Raw genomic sequence first — 20,577 nt, forward strand, 5'->3', positions numbered from 1 at the left:
GTGCTCCTTGGTTATTTACCCAAATGAGTTGAAAACTGATGCCCACACAAAACCTGCACGTGAATGTACAGCAGCATTATTTATAATTGCCCAAACTTGAAAGCAACCAAAATGTCCTTCAATAGGTGAATGGGTAAAATAAACTAGCACATCCATATGATGGAATATTCAGTGATAAAATGAAATGAGCTATTAAGCCACAAAAAGACATGAAGGAAGTTTAAGTGCATATTGCTAACTGAAAGAAACCAATCTGAAATGGCTACATACTGTGTGATAACCTGGAAAAGGCAAAACTATGGAAGTAGCAAAAAGATTGGTGGTTGCCAGGCATTGGGGGGGAGGAAGGGAGAGAAGAATGTAGCGCAGAGGATTTTTAGAAGGGTGAAACTGTTCTGTATGATACTCTAATGGTGTCGTGGTGAGTTCATGTCATTATATATTTGTCAAAACCCATAGAATGTATAATATAAAGAATGAACCCTAATGTGAACCATGATTATAGTTATAATATATGGTTATTAATATAACTATATAGTTAATAGTTATAATATCACTATTAGCTTATCAGTTGTAACAAATATACTGCACTAATACAAGATGTTAGTAATAGGAGAAACAGGGAGAGCATGAGGGGTGTATGGGAACTGTCCGTACTACTCAAAAAAATAAAGTCTATTAATTTGAAAACAAACAAAGGTGATTTGAGCTCACAGTTTAATTGCACAAGTGCTTTTTCTTAGAAACTATGAAACATCGTATTTGGGTATGCAGAAGCATTGTATGCATATTTCCCATTTCTTCACACAAAATAGTAAAAAGATCTGTATTCCAGTGTCAAGAGTTTATAAAATTATTAATTTGTACTTCTTCATTAAGGATGTTCTTAATTGACACTGGCATTTTATTTTCTATTTTTACTTTCTTTTTAGGGTGCACACTGGCATTTTTTTAAAATTGCAAACGCATGGCAGGAAGGAATGCAATGACTACTCCTGCAATTTGGTGCCACCGTCTCACTCCTGCTAAGTTGCCAGCAGTTTTGCCACCATTGCTTTTTGCATCATCAGTGCAAATGTCAACACAGTTAAAAAGGCAAATAACATCTCAGTATTATTATAGTAGTTTTGTCCCTAAGGACTCCAGGGGTTCATGGACCATGTGCTGACAACCACTATCCTAAAGGGAAAAGGCGGCAGGGGTAGATGTAAAAGTAGAGGTTACTGGGCACAGTTGTGTTTGGCAGGTGGAATTACTGGGCTAACAAGTGTTCCTGCTGTTGAGGGTCTGGCCCACTTCTAGGTCATCCTAATAGGCAAGGGGGGCCAAGTCACTTTGGAAGCCATAGATCTATTTAGGGGATGGATCTCTTAATCCACTGTCAGATCCCAGTCCAAATGAATACAGTGTGGGTTGGGAAGTTTGGGCTAGATCTTCCAGGATCACTCAAAATTAGATGGTTCCATTAAGTTCAGTGTTGATGGTCTGTTACGTGCCAAGAACTGGACAAGTTACAGAGGAGGAAACAGAAATGATTAAGTTGTGGCCTCTGTCCTATAGAAGTATAATAATAAAAATATATAGAAATAATAAAATAATAATAGAATGTAGGAAGTCATAAGTATTAAGTGAGGTTCAAAGTGCTACGGGAGCACTGAGGAAGAAATGAATTATGACTGGAGAAATCAGGAAAGTTTTTTTGAAAACTTGGGCCTTAAAGGATGAGTAAAATTTTGAGAGGAGAGAGGGAAATCAAAAGTTCTCAATAGTCTTGGGTGAACTGAGAGCATTCTGTGTAAGAGAACTACAGCTAGTAAATGAGCTGTGCTAACTCTTCACCTTTCCATCCCATGATTTTAACTTGTTTTTGTTCAAGGCGTTGATTTCCAGTTTATCCTTTCAGGACCAACATACAGAGACTCATGGCATCAGACATTCATTTATCCATAAAATAGTCCAAAATTTACAAAAGGAATTTCTTCATGGTTCTTTTCTAATAAAAATTCTCTTTCTGTCTGCACTGTGGAGAAAGAAGCCCTCTTTCAGATCTCTCAATTCAATACCCTAAACATTTAGTGACTGCCTACTACGTGCAGGATATATGTTATTTTCTACGAGGGGTACCAAAGTAAAAACACAGCCCCTGCCTTCACAGAACTTAGAGTCTCAGAGGAGTCAAATGTGTACGTAGTTAATGGCAAAGCATATTATAGGCTCTGTAAAAGATACAGTGTGATGGCGATCAGAAGAGGAAGACTTTAACTTCAGTGGGGAAATCTGGAAGACTTCATGGAAGCAATGTCTCAAATATGAATAGACTTGCCATAGGCAGTGATGAATGAAGGAGGATAGTCACTCATCATGAGACAAGTCCACTCGAGCAAAGGTATAAAAGGGAATGATGTGTTATGGGAAGGGCAGGTAATTTAGTATGACTGGGGGGCTGGGAGGTGAGTCTCATGAGAGATAAGCTTCAAAAAGCAGGTTGACAGCAATCTTGGAATGCTAAGGAGTTTGGGCTCTACTCTGGAGGTGCAGCATACTCGAGTCAGTGTTTTGGGAAGATAACAAGTAACCCCAGGAGGAATGGATGGGAAAAGAAAGGTCAGTTTGGAGGTGGCTGGAATTGTTCAGAGAAGAGATAATGCCCGGCATTACCTAGGAAGCACAAGCTGATATGGAAAGGAGGGGGTGGATTTGAGAGACATGACCAAGACTTAGTGATGTCCCGTTGTGTGTGTAGGATGGCTTAGCGGTTCCTAACTTGGGACACTGATAGAATGGGAGTACTATCCAGGAGGAGGAACATGGGGAGAAAATAAAGGGTTTGGGTTGGCTGTCGGATGTGTCTGTGGACTGACCAGGGTATTGGAGAGGAAGCCGTGGCAATTGACAGAGATGTACAGATTTGGGGATCATCCATAAATGGCTGTTGAAACCGTAAAGGCATTGATTGCACTTCCAGAGGGAGAGCGGGGTTTCTCAACCTTGGCAGTATTGACATTTGGTCTGCATATTCTTTGTCGTTGGGGGGATGGGTGAGGTGGGGGGAGGGGCTGTTCTTGGCATTGTAGGAAGTTTAGCATCTTTGGCCTCTACCCACTAGATGCCAGTAGCACACCTCCGCCACCAGTTGTGTCAAACAAAAATATCTCCAGACATTGTCAAATATCCCCTGGAGGGCAAAATCAACCCCACAGAGAACCGATTGCTCTAGGAGAGAGTGCGGAGTCAAAAGATGGCCAAGGGCAGAACCTTTGGGTTCTAAGGTCACGGTAAGAAAGGAAGAGCACACTGGGAAAGATGGGGGTGACTGTGTCACAGATGGGGTGGCCAGTGGTGTAACAGTCTATAAAGAGGGTTTTGGAGACAAAAGAGGCCTAGGCAGTGGGGAGAGCTTTATGATCTTTCAGGGAGCAATTCCAACTGAGCCTCCCGAACATGCTTTCTTCTTGTTCGCTAGCCTTTTCCCTGAGAGGTACAGGAGTCAACTGCCCCCTTGGGCCATAAATGAGACTGGGATATATGCCAGTGTACCACAAAGTTTGCCTGGTTGCTTTGCAGGATGTTCATATTCCTTTTCCCCTATTTTCTCATTCCATTTGTTCTATTAGTCTCCTTTTTCATTTGTAATGTGCTTTAGCAGAAATATATACCCATACCATTTAATCCTGATAATAACCCCGCAAAATAGCTTTCATTCTTATTCCCATTTTGCAGATGAGGAAACCAAAACTCCCAGAGGGAACCTTGCCTAAGACAGCACAACCAGGGAGCCATAGAGCTGATGCCCAAATCTTCTGACCACGCAGGGACTGAAAACACTCTTCATCACACCCCAATTGCTTCTTTGGTTGCAACTCCTACCATGTAGCATCTTTTCCTTACAAAGTGACTGACACTCCCCTTCTCCTGGGACAGAGCCTTCCTTGACTGTAAAGGAATCAGTGACTTTTGTTCTCTTGTTCCCTGACCACAGCACCATTTCTGCTCATAGAGTATTGTTTGGTGCCTTACTGAATGTCTCACCTTGTGAGGGTGTTAGCCAGATGGTCTTTTTTCCTTCTTCATTTTCTTCTTTTTTTTGGCCATGCCTTGCGGCTTGTGGGATCTCTGTTCCCTAACCAGGGTTTGAACCTGGGCCACAGTAGTGAAAGCCCAGAATCCTAACCACTAGGCCAACAGGGAACTTCCCAGATGGTCTTCTGACAAAGGGTAACATTGTAATGTTTGTACAGGTGAGGCCAAGCCTGTGGCAATTCTCTATGGTGAAGATGAGGACAGACAGGTCACAGGCCCAACTGTGGGCACTTCGGAATCTCCCTGATGGTTGCTGGGTCTAGGCCAAGGGTCATCTCCCTCAGGGACACCCGTGTATGTCCAAGGCTTGCAGTGGCATAACAGACCCCAGTAACTCCTCAGCTGTCGGAACTCTCCTTCCCTCCCTGGGAATCCTCTGTCATTTCCTCCTGCTCCCCACAAACTTCCTACTCTGACCCTTTGTTTCTTGGCACCCCTCATGTTCTCTTAACCACCAATTCACTTAGCATCTGGAATTCTTAGTAATAGTAATCACAAAAGCCACCATTTACTGAGGGTTTTTAAAGTACCAGGCATAGACAATGGAGGTAACTGAGGCTTAGAGATGTTACATAAATCTGTCCAACGTCACATAAATATTAAGGTACAGATCAGCATATCTAATAGAAATGTAATTTGAGCCACATTGGTAATTAAAATTTTCTATTAGCCAAATTAAAAGAGAAAAGAAACAGGTGAAATTAATTTTATCAATATTTTTTTATTTAACAATATATCCTAAGTGTCTATCAACAGACCAATGGATAAAGAAGATGTGGTATATATATACAATGGAATACTACTCAGCCATAAAATAGAGTGAAATTTTGCCTTTTGCAACAACATGAGCAGACCTCAAGGGTATTATGCCTAGCGAAATAAGTCAGACAGAGGAAGACAAATACTGTCTGACAGGGGTCCCCAACCCCCGGTCCTTGGACTGGTACCAGTCCACATCCTGTTAGGAACCGGGCTGCACAGCAGGAGGTAAGCGGCAGACAAGTGAGTGAAGCTTCATCTGCTGCTCCCCACCACTCCCACCGCTCCCCACCGCTCCCATCGCTCCCCACCACTCCCCATCGCTCCCCACTGCCCCCCACCGCTCCCCATCGCTCCCCACCACTCCCCATAGCTCCCCACCGCTCCCCATTGCTCCCCACCGCTCCCCATCGCTCCCCATTGCTCCCCACCGCTCCCCATCGCTCCCCATCGCTTGCATTACTGCCTGAACCATCCCTCCCACCCCTCCACACCCCTTCCGTGGAAAAATTGTCTTCCACGAAACCCATCCCTGGTGCCAAAAAGGCTGGGGACCCCTGCTGTATGATATCACTTACATGTGGAATCTAAAAAATACAACAAACTACTGAATATAACAAAAAAGAAGCAGACTCACAGATATAGAGGACAAACTAGTGGTTACCAGTGGGGAGAGCGAGGGGGAGTGGCAATTTAGGGGTAGGGGATTAAGAGGTGCAAGCTACTATGTATTTTATAATAGCTATAAATGTATTTTATAATACATTTTATAATATTTTATAAATAGCTATTTTTTATAATATTTTATAATAGCTATATTTTATAATAGCTATATTTCATAGTAGCTTTTTTATAATAGAGCCTTTATAATAGCTATAAATGGAGTATAACCTTTAAAAATTGTGAATCACTATAGTGTACACCTGTAACTTATATAATATTGTACATCAACTATAACTCAATAAAAAAATAAGGCACTTGGGAATTCCCTGGCAGTCCAGTGATTAGGGCTCCGCGCTTCCACTGCAGGGGGCACGGATTCGATCCCTGGTGGGGGAACTAAGATCCCGCATGCCGTGTGGCCAAAAAAATAAATAAATAAAATAAAGCACGTTACAGATTTTTTTTTAAAGGGAAAAAAAAATCCAAAACATTATTCCAACATGTCATCAATATATAAAATTACCAAAGAGATATTTATAGTCTTTCTCTCATAGTAAGTCTTTGAAATCTGCTGTGTGTTTTACTCTTACATCTCATCTCAGTTTAGACTAGCCACATATCACATGTTCAACAGCCATTTGTGGTCAGTGGCTACTGTATTGAACAATGAAAGTATAGATCAAGGGTTCTGAGCCACCTCCGCTTGGCTTCATTGTCGCCTTTCTAAGGATGGTGAGGAGTGGGGCAGCCACGTTCTCTGTGAAAGCAGACTGATCCTGTCCCCCAAAATTCAGGTCTGAAAAAGATAATAATCTGATCTAATTGGGAGTAAGATTTCATTATAAATGAGAATAAAGGGTCTCCAAATGCTACAGAGGTCCAAAATTTATTAGACTCTTTAAAAAAGCATTTGTCAGAGAAGCTGACATTTCCCTCTTGGAACTGGTACTTCTTCTGGGATGGGACAGGAATGTTTGTTCCTTTCTGCAGGTCCCTGTTATTGTTCTTTTATCTCCATAAACACTGTCCAGGAAAAGTGGATTTTCTCTGGCCTGGAGCCAGGTTGGTGGAAAAATCCTTTGCCCTGGGCCCTCTCTCTTGTCCATAGGGCAGTCGCATGACCCTTTCTGATGGGGCTCACCAACCGACGTGGTGGCCTCGGAAGGGACGTGCAGGATTGTTGAACTCTGGAAGGAAAGGAGGGTTGGTGAGCCATCATTCCCTGATTTGAGCAGTGGGCAGCCCTTTGTTCCAGGCACTGTACTAGGCACATGGCATGTGCTATCCTTTTACTCCTCACCACCACCCTATGAGGTTAAGCATCAGCACTTGCAAAACCCAGGCAGGTGAAAAGGTTCACTGAGGGTGCAGCTTTCCGACACCAGAGCCCAGGATTACAGCGTTCCAGACTCTGGGGGTTTCAATGCTTTCTGCAATAAGACGGACATGGGAACAAGGGTTGTCCAGCAAGAAATGCTCATATCTGTGTTCTGTTTCCATGCGAACAAGGTCTGGCAGGGTGCTTAGGGTTGATTTCAGTCTCTAAGGATTGGGGGTGAGATACTCAGCACATAAAAAAAGGAGATGGGGGACTTCCCTGGCGGTCCAGTGGTTAAGTCTCCGCTCTTCCACTGCAGGGGCCACGGGTTCCATCTCTGGTCAGGGAACTAAGATCCCCGGCATGCCACGTGGTGCAGCCAAAAAATAATAAAAATAAAAAAAGGAGACGGCTGCCCTTTCTATACCAGGGAACCTAGGAGGACTGCTTGATCTTTCTTTACTTGTTCCTGACAAGTTAGAAATGTGGTGCGGGGGAGCCCTGTCGCTTTAAGCCTAAGCCCTGGTTTCCCAGGAGACTTGGGAGGGCAGTGGAGTGCCCGCCTACCTGGGGAACCTGAGCGAGGTGTGGCCGGAGAGGCTCTGGAGGCGAGGTGGGCGGGGGCAGGCTGAAAGTTGGACAAGCAGGAAGTGAACCGACGGCTGCCCGAGAGGAAACAAGCTAGGCGAGAGTCCTGCTGCCGACAGGCCCGAGCCGCTCGGAAACATGGTGAGAGAGCGGGAAACTAAGAAGGGGCTGATTTCACGAGCAGCCAGAGGGGGCTGGGGGCTGGGGAGCAGCAAAGGAAAGCTGGTGGCAAAATCTGAGGGCTGGGCCAGCGCTGACTGTGACCTCTCTTCTTTGACAGCTGGGCTGCAAATAGGTCTGAGCTGCCTGGGCGGGTGTTCCTGCTCTTCTCTGCCCCCTCCCTCCCCTGAGCCCTGAGCTGGCCCGGAGTGGAGCTTCGGTGGGAGTGTGAGCTCCTAATTCATCTCCTCCTCCAGCCCTCCGGCCTTTGGCCTTCGGGTGTTGTGACATTCCTGGGCAGTGCCTCTGCTGTTCCCAGCGCAGATTCCAGCCCAGCGGCAGGAATCCCGCTCTGCCCCTCACTTTATCCCTGTACAGAAACCCAAAGAATTTGTCTCTCCGTCGAGTCCAAGGAAACTGCCCCCTCTCCATAAACATGAGGAAGAGAGCTGATGGTTTGTAAAAAAAAAAAAAAAAAGACAGAAGTTGGTTCTCTGTAATAATCTAGTTTGGACCCACGCCCCTGGCTTGTGTCTGGAAGTCTAGTGGGTCAGGGAGGGAGGAGCTTAGTAGTGTTTTTCCCTCCCTGTTCAAAAACCTTATCAGAAAGCCTGAGGATGAGGCATCAGCCAGGGAGGACTTGCCCTCCATTTCCCCCAACACCCAGGTTGCTGTCTGTATGTTTCATACTTGCTTAAGTAGGCAATGGCATGGTGCCTACGCGAGGACCTTAGTGGTGGGGAAAGCAGAAGTTTGTGGCCCAACGGCTGTCTCTCGCGGGGCCTTGTGAGGGACTTGGAGCCTGGTTGCCGTGGCTCAGGCTGCCCAGGAGGCCGGAGCAGCTCTCCAGCTGCTGTCTTGAAGAGAGGGCGGGTTAGGCTAGGGGAGGGTGGTCTGTGGGGGGAGGGGCACAGGCATTTTTAATGAGGACCGGTGGGATCTGGGAATTCACAGGTAATGGTGGGGCTGTGCCTTGTGAGCTGCTGGCTCAGCGGTCTCCTCTGACCCTCTCCGAGGAACAAGGAAGCAGTGGAGAGGGCTTTGGGGGTGTGCTTCTTGTCGTCTCACATGCCCTGAAAACCCACAAAGAAGTTGGATCCAGTCTGTCTCCTAGCATGGCTCTCACCATCTGGGGCTTAAAAATGCATTTGTTTTTGATTACACAAGTACTATAAGGAAAACATTCTCTCTGCAAACAGTTCAAGCATTACAAAAAGCTAAGTCCACCTTAGACCTCCGTCTCCTCCGGCCTCTGAGGCTGAGTCTCAGTCCCTCCGGCACTCGGCCTAATTAACCCCTGTGTGGCTGCCCAGGAGGAGGCCAGCGGTGGTGGAGGAGATGACCGTGTGCGAAACCTGCAGAGCGAAGTGGAGGGAGTCAAGAATATTATGACCCAGAATGTGGAGCGGATCCTGGCCCGGGGAGAAAACTTGGATCATCTCCGTAACAAGACAGAGGATCTGGAAGCCACAGTGAGATGATGGGGAGCCCAGTGGGGGCCAGGGGAAGAGGGGGGAGGAGGATTATTGGGGGCTTGAGGCTTGGTGGTCTTGGTGACAGAATGATCAGGAGGGAAGTCTGCCTTTTTACCTGTGTTGGGAATTGATGTGAGCTGAATCCCCACTTCTGATTCTGCTCTACTCCACTGATTGGTACTGGGATCCAGGGAATGGGTTCAAGGACTGGGGCTGGGGATGCGGGGGTGGACCCATGGAGACATTTTGTGAGACTGATGGATGGCTCAGTCAGCCTGTGCTGTCTTAGGCTTCTCTCCTATGAAATCGACTTTCACTTTGAAGGCTGCCCTTGACAATCATTTGGACCTGGCCTCCCCAGGACAAAAATATTGGCTCCAGAAAATCCTCTCAGGGCCTTTGGCCTTCCCCAGGAGTTATTAGGCAGGGGGTGGAAAACTGTTAGAGTTTTGCTGAGCCAGCTTTAAAAAGAAGCTGGGAAGAGGAGTAAAAGTCTTTGATCCCAGGATCCTCTGCTGGCTGAAGGCTGGAATAATATCTCCCACACATCTTGCTAGATCTCATTCTTCTCTCCCTCCAGCCAGAGGCTGAAGCCAGCTGCTCAGGGAGGGAGTAACTCTAAAGTTCAACAGAGGGCTGGAGACTTAAGATTCCATGTCCACGGAGAGAGACTGGCCATGGCTTTCTGAGTCCTGTGTGTAATCTTGAGCATAGCTCATTTGACTCCCTGGGACTTAGTGTTTTCTTTCCACAGCCCAGGCTGGGAAGCATGGCCCAGGGAAACAATTTCTGCAATTCAAGTTGGGAGAGGAAGAGCATTTTCCCTCAGTTCCAACCCCTGGACTGCCCTGGTCCCTCCTCCAGCTTCAGCGGTCCTCATGTGGCCAGAAGTTATGGAACCAGGGAGATGTGTCCACCTGGAGCCTGCACCCCTCAGCCCCAGTGTCTGCCCTCCCAAGGGTGGGTTGTGCTGCCAGTGTCACAACCCTGGGTGTGAGCATGCATCAGAGGCCCCTCAGTGTGCATGGCAGTGCGGGGGTAAGAAGAGAAGGGGGCAGGCAGGGGACGAGAGGGAGCCCAAGGATTCTGAATTTGAATTGGTTCACCAGATGGTTGTGAAGGTACATTTGTCAAGGTAGGAGGACAGAACTAACTATTTTATTTAGCAGTCTGTTGCCTCAACGTAGCACTTAAGTGTTTAGATGTATGGCGTGTGGGTCTCGGTGTGCTCATCCCAGCGGCGGGAGGCACTGGGTGATTCTGCCTTATTCCCAACAGTCCGAGCACTTCAAGACCACATCGCAGAAGGTGGCTCGGAAGTTCTGGTGGAAGAATGTGAAGATGATCGTCCTCATCTGCGTGATTGTTTTTATCATCGTCCTCTTCATCGTGCTCTTTGCCACGGGTGCCATCCCTTAAGTAACTTAGGGAACCCCTCCCACCCTGCCCTCTTCTTGGGGGGCAGCCTTCCATAGTGGGTGCCAAGAGGCGCCCTCTCGCCTGTCCTTCTCCACAGGGAATGATGCTCCATCCTCCCGCCCCTCATTCTGGGGCCCCTCTACCACACTGTCTGACCCAGGGAGCACCTTGGTCCCCAGAAGGAGAGAGCTGGACTGTGGCTGTGTTTTAGGGGTCCTCAGAGTTGGTTGGAGAGACCCAGAAGGGCCAGCACATGGCTGGGAAACTGATGGAACTGAGGGTGGCCAGTGGGCAATAAAGACCTTTCAGTATCCCTATGCATGTGAGGTACTTTCTCCCTTTCCATTTTGCCTTTGGCCCTTCCATTTCTTTTCTCCCCAAGGACGCCCTCTGGCAGAGATCCTCCCATTGGAGGCCCAAGCTGTTGGAGGAGTGGAGAGCATATGTTTGGAGAAGAAAGATGGAAACTCTCTGTCTTTCTTTATCTCCCCTTGTTCCATCATTGTCACTGGTCTCAAGAACAGGAATTTTCTGGAGGTCTTGGTGCATGGAAAATTCAAAACCTTCCCAGCATTTTAGGGTAGTATGTAAGACTTTTAAGTGTCCCCTCTGGGACTTGCCATTTCCTTTATTAGTTTTCTGCTGGAAGTGTTAGCCGAGACATGAAGCCTACCTGGGCAGAGCATTTAGGAATCTGGTTAAGGGCCTCCCACCCCTCCCATCATTGCCATTTCTCTTTGGTGGCCCTGTTGTAGTCTTAGAGTGAGGGGGTTAGAGGAACTGAACTGCTTTTCCTTCTCTTGTGGTTCTGCGAGTTCTATTTGTCTTTTGTCTGCCCCTGTCCTTCTGGAACTTAGCAGGGCCTCTGGGTCTCAGCTGTCCTGAGGGGGTGAGCATCTCTCACCCGTGTCTCGTGGCTGGGCACAGTCAGTGTCACAGGACAGGGCCTATGGCCTTCCTTCCCCTCCATGGACAATGGACCTCTCTGTCTTTGGGCCTCCCTCCTCTCCACCAGGTTCCACCATCATTGTCACTCTTTCCAGTGCCCAGTGCGCCTTGGTTTGGGGGAAGGGTTTATGTCATCTCTGTCCCTATTTCCCCCATAGGCTTTCCAGAATTGAAAAAAACCTGATTTGGGGAGGGAATCTGGAAGGGGCGGGGTGGGGAAACAGGACTGGGGACTAGTACTGGCAAGTCAGGTTCTAGAATCATGCTCCGGGGACTTCCCTGGCAGTCCAGTGGTTAAGACTCCACACTTCCAGTGCAGGGGGCGTGGGTTTGATCCCTGGTTGGGGAATTAGGATCCCACATGCCACGCAGTGCAGCCAAAAAAAAAAAAAAAAAAAATAGAATCATGCCCCGAAAACTAGGAAGGCAGGAAAGCACAGAAGAGACCCTGGGGGCAGACTTTGTCAGGACCCTGTCCATCCTCTCTCTTCTCAGTCCACTCCTGGACTCGAGGTCCAAGCAACTGGGGTGATTGGGACCTAGTCTGTCCAGGCCGGGGGTGGGGTCTGTGCTCACATGGGGCTCAACGTGGGAGAGGGAAGCCCCCAACCCCCTTCCTCAAGAGGGGCCACCTTTGAGATGTTGGGATGGTATGTGCTGGGATAGAGAACAGGTGGCTGGCGGCTTCTCTGCAGCAGTGAAAGGGCAGGCTGAGGATGGATAGACTCAGCTCAGGAAGACTCTGGACAGGTTAGACACACCAGCCTCCCTCATCCTCCAGCTGAGGAAGGGGGTCATATCAGGACAGGGCTGCACTTGCCCACGTGGTGAAGGGGAAAGAAAGAAAAAGCTAGAGCTAGCATCTTCTCCATGGGGGTCTGTTTTCTCTTTTTGGGGGGAGGTACGCGGGCCTCTCACTGTTGTGGCCTCTCCCGTTGCGGAGCACAGGCTCCGGACGCGCAGGCTCAGTGGCCACAGCACGGGCCTAGCCGCTCCACAGCATGTGGGATCTTCCCGGACCGGGGCACGAACCTGTGTCCCCTGCATTGGCAGGCAGATTCTCAACCACTGTGCCACCAGGGAAGCCCTGTTTTCTCTTTTAATTGAGGTGAAATTCGCAAAACATACAATTGACCGTTTTAAAATGTACCCTCCAGTGGCAGGTAGTGCACTCATGATATTTATTGTGAATAAACTTTATTTAGTTTCAAAACTTTGGCGTGGTCGGTTTCTGGTTATGGGTGAGTAGCACTCACCAAGGTGGCAAAGACCCTGTCCAGCTGTTCACTGCGTTTCCTGCGCCTAGCACAGTGCAGGACAATGGCGCTCCTACAGGTGCTTGTTGAATGAATAAATGACTCCTCCCCAGATCAACCCGGTCTACCTGAGCTGGGATGCGGTTCCAGAGAGGATTCCCTGAGCCCGTTCCAGAACCCACTCCACTGGGACCATTTCATAGACTGGGGTCCCGAGCTGTAGACCAGGCACCACGCTGATTGGGCGGAGGCCCCACTTCACCAGGCTGGGGAGTCATCCCGAGCCGGGCGCCGGCGGCTCGGGGAGAGGTGCCGAACCGGGACCCCGGGAGCCATCGCCGGCCGCTTCCGATTTGACTGATTTGACTTGGTTTCGGTCGCCGCTCCCAGAAGGCTCGCCCCCCGCCCCCGCCAGGCAGGCCCCGCCCCGCCCTCCGCTTCCTCCCAGATCCCTGGCACTGCGGCCGCTCGGGCAGAGGAGCCGGAGCGGCGAGGCAGCGGCGGCGGCGATGGTGAGGGCCCGGGGCCGGGGCAGAGGGCGAGCGTGGAGGGGTGCGAGGCATGAGTCCGAAGTCCAAGGGGTGGGGGCGTCCTTCGGGACGGCGCCCGGAAGCAGGACCGGGGCCGGACCCTCAGCTCGTCGCGCGCATCGCGGGAGGGAAAGGGCGGCGTGCGAGGGTCCCGACTGCCCAGCGCCGAGCGAGCTGGACTCCGGCTTCCCACTTGCCGGGGCCAAGCGGTTACGAGCACCAGCTTCGGAGTCAGACTCCGGGCTGAGATCCTGGTGGTGGCCACTTACCCGCTCTGTGACCCCGGGCAAGTCACTTAGCTTCCCTGAGCCTCTTTTTCCGCATCGTGAAGTGGGGTCAGCGATACCCGCCTTGCTGGGTCCTTAGTGGGTTAGAGGAGGTACAATGGCAGAGACCTGCCTGGCCCTCAGAACCTGCTCCTGAGAAGTGGTGGGTAATATGGTGACCTCTTCAGCCCTTCCTGGTGCTGTGAGGACACAAGTCTGGCCCAGGGGTTGGAAACCTGAGCCGATGGGGTGGTTGAAGCCAGTCCTGTGGCAGGGTGTTGGAGGGCAAACTCCTTCCCCTGGGGACAGAGTAAGTAAGATGTTTACTATAAAAGTTCCACTGAAGTTATCAGAGTGTGGCATAGCCTGACTCCCTTCTAAGCCGTACCTAGGGACACATTCTGAGTTGAGTCATCCCCCGCTCCTGCTGTAGACTCTGGCCTCTGTCCCCACTTGTCATTTCCAGGCAAAGGTGTCAGGAGCAGTTGGTGCCAGTCACTTCTCCCCTCCCCTGGAATTCCTGGGGAAGTTGTGCCCGGCAGGAAGCAGGCTTGGTGCTTTAAGATTCTGCCATGGAGGGACTTTCCTGGGGATCCAGTGGTTAAAACTCTGCCCTCCCAATGCAGGGGGCGCAGGTTCGATCCTTGGTCAGGGAACTAAGATCCCACATGGCACGGCCAAAAAGAAAAAAAAAAAAAAAGATACTGCCATAAAAAAAAAAAAAAAGATTCCGACATGGAGAAGGCAGCAGAGGTGTGATGGATGTGGATGTGGCCTGGCTGGGGGTCGAGATGCCTGGATGGCCTCATCTCCAGGGAACTGGAGGCAGGAAGAGGAAGCGGGGCAGGAAGGTAGCACTGAGCTCTAAGGCCAGGCCAGGAAACTGAGGGAGGCCCAGGGAATGGGACGGAGCCCAGAGCCCACTTCCCAGCGTGCAGAGCAAGGAATCAGGCAGGGTTAGGATGGGCTTGCGGCTGGGCCTTAGCACTTGTTGAGAAGAGGAAACTCTTGAAATGAAGGCTGAGGCTGTGATAATTTACTGGGGGTTACTGGGAAACTCTGGGACTCTCACAGGTTCATCTGAGGCAAATAGTGGATCTGAGCCTGGGGACTGATCTCTCTCTCCCAACCATCTCCTAGCCCCTTTCCTCTATTTTTTCTCTTATTCCTGACCCTTTGTCCACCCCCGGCACTCTCCCTTCCTTCTTCCCATCCGCCTTCCCTACCTGGTCCTTCTTGCTTTCCCTTCTTTTCTCCTCTTTTCTGATTCATTCAGTTAACAAGTGTTTCTTGGGCATTTCCTTTGTGGCAGTCATGGGGACTGGTATAGGGGATAGAGTAGGAACAAAATAGTGATGGGAAAAATAGAAACTGAATGGGTAATGAATTCATTCATCCTGTAGATGGTCCTCACTCATGCTCTGTGCCAAGCATTTGCGTTTTGAGCCACAGGCCTCCCTCATTTGCACACAAGTTGAGTTGGCAGCATCAAACTTGATGAGTCTTTAGCCAGCCAGCTAAAGCATTTGACCTCCCTTTACCCGCATCCAGTTTAACACAGGGGTTAAGAATGTGATCCTTGGAGACTAAGTGTATTCAACTCGCAGATCTTCTACTCACTGGCTCCGTGACCTTGGATGGGTGATTTAACCCCTCCGAGCCTCAGTTTCGTATAAAACTGGGGTGAGAGTACTTTCCTCAGTGGATTGTTGTGAGGCTTAAATGAGATAAAGTGAACAAAGAGCTAGCAGCACAGTTCTCAGCTCAGAATACGTGCTCATCGAGTGGGAGCTGTTATTACTGTCAAGAGGTAAAACCTTCTCAACAGCCTGTAGCGCCTGATGGAAATAAAATAGATATAGGTTATCAAAGGCCCATGTCAAGTTTTATATTTAGGTTAGAAACGATTAAGTGCACAAGGTGGCAACAGGGAAGAGCTTGCTTGGCTGTGTATTTTGTAAAAATATTTAAGAGGTTTTATTGACCACAGGTGTGGTTCCTGGGATCTGACAGCTAAAAAAAAAACCTAAGGAAACTTGGGCTACCGCAATAATAGCTATTACTTATTGAGCATTTAGTATGTGTCAGGACTTGTGCTAAGCACTTTATTTATAACATGCCACATGCCTTAGCTAATGTTATGGGAGATATTATTGTCACCACTTTATAGATGAGGAAGCAGAGGGGTCAGAAAGGTCATATCCCCAGTCTTTAGTCACTCAGCTGGTGAGTGGCAGAGGCAGGATTTGAAGGAACCCAGGGCTGTAATGCAGAGCCCGGCTCTTAGGCTCTGAGCTCAGGCGAGCGCTGACCCAGGAAGGAGGTGATACACCAGGTCGCTGCCCGGGTCCCTCTGAAGATGACAACAGTGACAGCTGGGGTAGGGTTTCGTAGGCACTAATCAGGAAAGAGGGGAGACAGGAGAGTTTGGACAGGGAGGTTTTTAAGAGCTTTCTTTTCAGAGAAACCAGCTGTATTTGGCCTGGAAAAACCCGAGGAGAGATTTGAGAACTGAAGGAGGGATATTCTGCACACCGGGTAACAGTCTGTCGATTTCCTGTGTAACTACCATCCTCCGTCTGCCAACAATGCTGCCCCTACCCAAGCTCGGAAGTGCCTCTCACCCTCCCTTCCTCTCTCACCCACCCTTCCTCTCTTGCCCTCCGTTCCTCCCGGCCCCCCAGCCTGGGGACCTCTCCACATACCCTTGCAGGTAGCATTTCTACATGCCTTCTGGTGGCCTCTGGCCTGAGTTATCTCACTTTCGTTCATGCCAGTCTACCACCAACAGAGAAAGTCTCCTGACGCCCCTCCAGGCTCAGAAACCTACATAAGCTCTTGATCCATCCCTCCCTCCATGGAAGCTTCCTCATCTTGACTTTTACCCTCTGCCAGATCCGCCGCTGTCCAGAGTGTGTCTCTGTTTGCCTGTGGCAGTAGTCTCCACCACGTGCCCCCCGCCCCCATCCCCGGTCCCTCTTGGTTCTCAGGAATCACCTGTCTGTGGGCGGCTCCACACTCGCTATTTGTATCTCATGGGGTAAACTCATTACTCTTCTCTAACTGTATCATACACACTTCTTTCCCCCAGCCTATAGCGATCTTTTCAAGAACCGGCCCAACTCATTCTGAAAATATTTTCCACGCATCCACGGTGTGCCAGGCGCTATGCTGCGTTCTATGTGGCAGGATGCAGCGTGGCCGTCCTCCGGTCTCTTACCTCCTTCCACACCCCGCAGCTCTTTATTTGAATCACCGTGCCAGCAGAGACCCGTGCATACAGTGTCCTTTTTCCTCTGGTTGAGGGGGGCCGAGGAGGGCTAGAGACTTGAGCCTCAGGCCTCTGTGTTCCCTGGAGCGAATGTGTTCCTTTAGGCCTGGGCCCATCTGGGCTCCGGACAGGCCTGGCTTCTCAGTGGCGGAAGGAGGCTACAGCTTGCAGTGGGAGGCACAGCCAGCTCTCCTGAAGAATGTGACCCAACATCACCCCATGTTGGAGAATAAGATGACAACAGCTGTAGCATTTAGATTAGAAAAAAATGATATGTAACATCCCACCAGTCTCTAGCAGTGATTCTCATTTTTTTTTTTTTTTTTTTTTTCTTTGTGGTACACGGGCCTCTCACTGTCGTGGCCTCTCCCGTTGTGGAGCACAGGCTCCGGACGCACAGGCTCAGCGGCCATGGCTCACGGGCCCAGCCGCTCCGCGGCATGTGGGATCTTGCCGGACCGGGGCACGAACCCGTGTCCCCCACATTGGCAGGCGGACTCTGAACCACTGTGCCACCAGGGAAGCCCTGATTCTCATTTTTGAATCTTGGTCCATTCCCAGGTTTTTGCCTTGGACTATTTGAATGTGAGAGACTCCAAGTAATGGAGACTTGTTGAATAATTTAGTCATAATAATAGTGGTGATGGTGGTTGACTCAGGAAAACTCAAGAGATGAGTACAACTTCCCTGCTTTCTTCATAATGCTTCCTTGTTCCCCAGCTACTGCTTCCCCCAGCCCATGAGTGTACCGCTCTGTCGTGGTTTGCCGGCCCCCTCTCAAAATGGGTTGCTTTTCTAGCTCATGAGTAAATATTGACCTACTTGGGTTTCAGATGCCTGCCCCTCGAAACTCCTGCTGGGCTAGATAAACACACTGGGATAACAAACTTGAGAATGACAGTTGCATTTGGATAAGTTATAATGCAATTGGCTCACTCATTGAGTCCTTGTAGATGGTCAGCATTGTGCTGGCCTCCTGGGCCTCCAGGCTGGTGGCAGACAAAGGCAGGGCACTGGCCCCTGCCCTCCCCCTGGGAGCTTGTGGTCCAGTTGGGGAGATAGGATTCATATACTGGGAATGCTTGGAGGTTACATGCAAGGCAGCTGCAGGGATTCTGAACGGGGATTCTTCACTGAGTAGGAGGTGGCCCTCTGTGACCACCAGATCCCTTCCCTTTCTCTGGTTTTAAGTGGAATTCAGTCAAGTGCCAAAATGTCTTGCCGCAGACAATGGGCAATATAGTCTGGCAGGAAAGGGAGCCTGGCCCATGCTCTGTGGGGAGGAGATGAGAACAGGGTTGGGCTCTGGGGGACAGGGCTGGAGGAGGGAGTTCCTGTGGTTTGTTAGTCCCCTGGGATTCATCTCCCGACGTGTCCCTGGACCTCCAGCTCTCACCAGGGCCTCGTGCCCTGGGTCTCTCCCAGTTGCATGTATCCAAAGCCCAGCTTCTTTCTTGCTTGTGATCCATGTGTTCTTCCTCTTCCTGGCCTCTCCCCCAGCTTGGACCCTGCATCTCCCTTCCCAGTCCTCTGAAATGAGCTGGGTTCTTTTGTCAGGTGAGGCTGCTGCCCAGGCTGGGAAATCCAAGAGCTGGTCTCTCCTGTGTGAGTTGGATCCCAGTGAAGATCCTGGCTAGCTGGAAAGCTGGAGGCCAGAGGCCAGGAAGGCCGAGGCTCCCAGGCAGAGAGCGAATGAATCGACTTTGAGCATTGATGTGGGAGCAGGGTCAGGCCAGGAGGCAGAACTGGCTTGACCAGTCAGAGGGTGGAGGAGGGAGGGGAGCGAAATCTGATCTCAGTGTGTGTGTGTGTGTGTGTGTGTGTGTGTGTGTGTGTGTGTGTGTGTGTGTGTGTGTGTGTGTGTGTGTGTGTGTGTGTGTGTGTCTGTGGGGTTAGGCAGAGGCTATAACGTGTGGTGATCCAAAATTATCTGTCTAGCTCAGTGGGCTGGATGTGTGTGTGTGTGTGTGTGTGTGTGTGTCTGTGTGTGTCTGTGTGTGTGTCTGTGGGGTTAGGCAGAGGCTATAACGTGTGGTGATCCAAAATTATCTGTCTAGCTCAGTGGGCTGGATCTCCTCCCTGTCTGGCTCTGGCCAAGTAGCTTGGTTCTGTGTTCTTTGCTGCCTCCTTAGGCCAGTGGGAAGCCACAGGGCAGGTGCACAGTAGGTTGAGGCCGTCCTAGAGCAGGTGAGCCAAGTGTCTGCTTTTTGGGAGGGTGGGTCCTGGGAAGGTCCCATCCTCAGGCAACTTAGAGGAAGCGAAGATGCTGGAAGTCAAGGCAGACCTAGGACCTGCCTTGATGGGCAAGGGGAGGAGCCAAATGTGAGCCGTACACACCCAAGAGGCCAGCCCTTCCCTCTGCACATATCAGACCCTTACATGAAAGGCGCTGTTCCCCTTACTCATACACTGCGCAAGCACGCGCGCGCGCGCTTGCCCAGTGGGGCAAGGAGGCCACTAGGTCTCAGGACCAGATGAGGGCCAGGCAGGGGCCTCATGTAGCCCTGACTTTGGGCTTGGTGTCCAGGCAGGGAAAGAGTTGGAGCGGTGCCAGCGGCAGGCGGATGAGGTGACAGAAATCATGCTCAACAACTTCGACAAGGTCCTGGAGCGCGACGGGAAGCTGGCGGAGCTGGAACAGCGTTCAGACCAACTCCTGGACATGGTGTGAGGCCTGGAGAAGCAGGGAGGGGGAGGGAGAGGCTAGGAGGGGCCCTCAGAGGGAGCTCTCAGGCTGTGCTCAGGGTCTCCCGGCTGGCTGTTGGTAGGGCCTGAGGCTCACCCAAGGGCCGGTGTGGGGACTGTGGGTTTCTTGAGGCATCCCTAGCCTAGCTGTGCAGTGGGTGGGGAGCTCTCATGAAGTACGAAGGCCTTGGTTTGAAGCTGTGGATCTTCCTAAAGGTTGAAGACTGGCATTGTTAACTGGGGGGAGCCTGTAGGCCTGTGAGTCAAGGGCTACACCAGTGTGGGAGACCAGGAGTCAGGCTGGGAGGGTCCCAGGGCAGGCTGCGTAGAGAAAGGGAGCTGACAGGTTGGGGAGGCTGCGGGAGGAGACTAGGCCTTGTCGGGGTTGGGTTGGAAGGAGCTGGTCCAGGGCTCTGGGGAAACCACTAACTCCTACCCTGTGTCTGGGGGTGTCCACAGAGCTCCGCCTTCAGCAAGACAACCAAGACTCTGGCCCAGAAGAAGCGCTGGGAGAATGTCCGTTGCCGGATCTACTTGGGGCTGGTAGTAGGCGCTGGTGTGCTCATCCTCCTGATTGTGTTGTTGGCCATGTTTCTCCCACAAAGCAGCAAGGGCAGCAGTGCCCCACAGGCCCAGGATGCAGGTGCTGCCTCAGGGCCTGGGGAATGACACAGCTGGGCCTGGAAAAGAGGCCGAATAGCCACACTGGTCGGTTCTGGTCTTCAGAGAACCCTGGAGTTTGCTCCCTTCTGAGCCACCCCAGTGAGCGTGGAAGGGCAGCAGCAATTTGTGCACCTTTGTTACTTCCTATTACACCAGAGACTGGCCCTTGAGGGCAACCTGATGCGCTGGCCATGCCAGGGCAGCCCCACCTGGAGCTTAGTAAAAGCTGCTGTTGGGTTAAAAGCTGCTGTTTGGTTACAAACTGGTGTATGTGTGTATGTGTGTGTTTGAAGGTCTTCAGATTGGTTCATCCTGCCCTGCCTCCACCCCTGGGGCTGCTTGGAAAACAGAAAGTCCCAAGGGACTCCAGCCTTGGGAGATGGCCCTTCTCCCTTCTCAGCTTGATCCAACCCTACAGACAGATCCTTCTGGGGTGCATGTGTAAAGACACAACAGCCCCCAAACCAGACCCTTCAACCAGTGCCCTCCAAGTCTGT

At 50.5% G+C, this 20,577-nt stretch overlaps 2 protein-coding genes across 2 annotated transcripts; both read left to right on the forward strand.

Annotated features, from left to right (window-relative positions):
• The first annotated feature begins 7,414 nt into the window (after positions 1–7,414).
• Positions 7,415–10,778, forward strand: VAMP8 (vesicle associated membrane protein 8). Its single transcript, XM_082672597.1, has 3 exons — positions 7,415–7,549; positions 8,881–9,039; positions 10,321–10,778. Exons 1-3 carry the CDS (start codon positions 7,547–7,549, stop codon positions 10,459–10,461), a joined length of 303 nt encoding a protein of 100 aa, XP_082528723.1. The 5' UTR covers positions 7,415–7,546; the 3' UTR covers positions 10,462–10,778.
• A 2,343-nt stretch (positions 10,779–13,121) lies between these two features.
• Positions 13,122–20,289, forward strand: VAMP5 (vesicle associated membrane protein 5). The gene is made up of 3 exons (XM_082672883.1): positions 13,122–13,177; positions 19,260–19,397; positions 19,877–20,289. The coding sequence occupies exons 1-3, from the start codon at positions 13,175–13,177 to the stop codon at positions 20,084–20,086; spliced, it is 351 nt and encodes a 116-aa protein (XP_082529009.1). The 5' UTR covers positions 13,122–13,174; the 3' UTR covers positions 20,087–20,289.
• The last annotated feature ends 288 nt before the right edge of the window (positions 20,290–20,577 follow it).

Source organism: Grampus griseus (genome assembly GCF_964374135.1).
Source record: "Grampus griseus genome assembly, chromosome: 15".
Taxonomy (NCBI): Eukaryota; Metazoa; Chordata; class Mammalia; order Artiodactyla; family Delphinidae; genus Grampus; species Grampus griseus.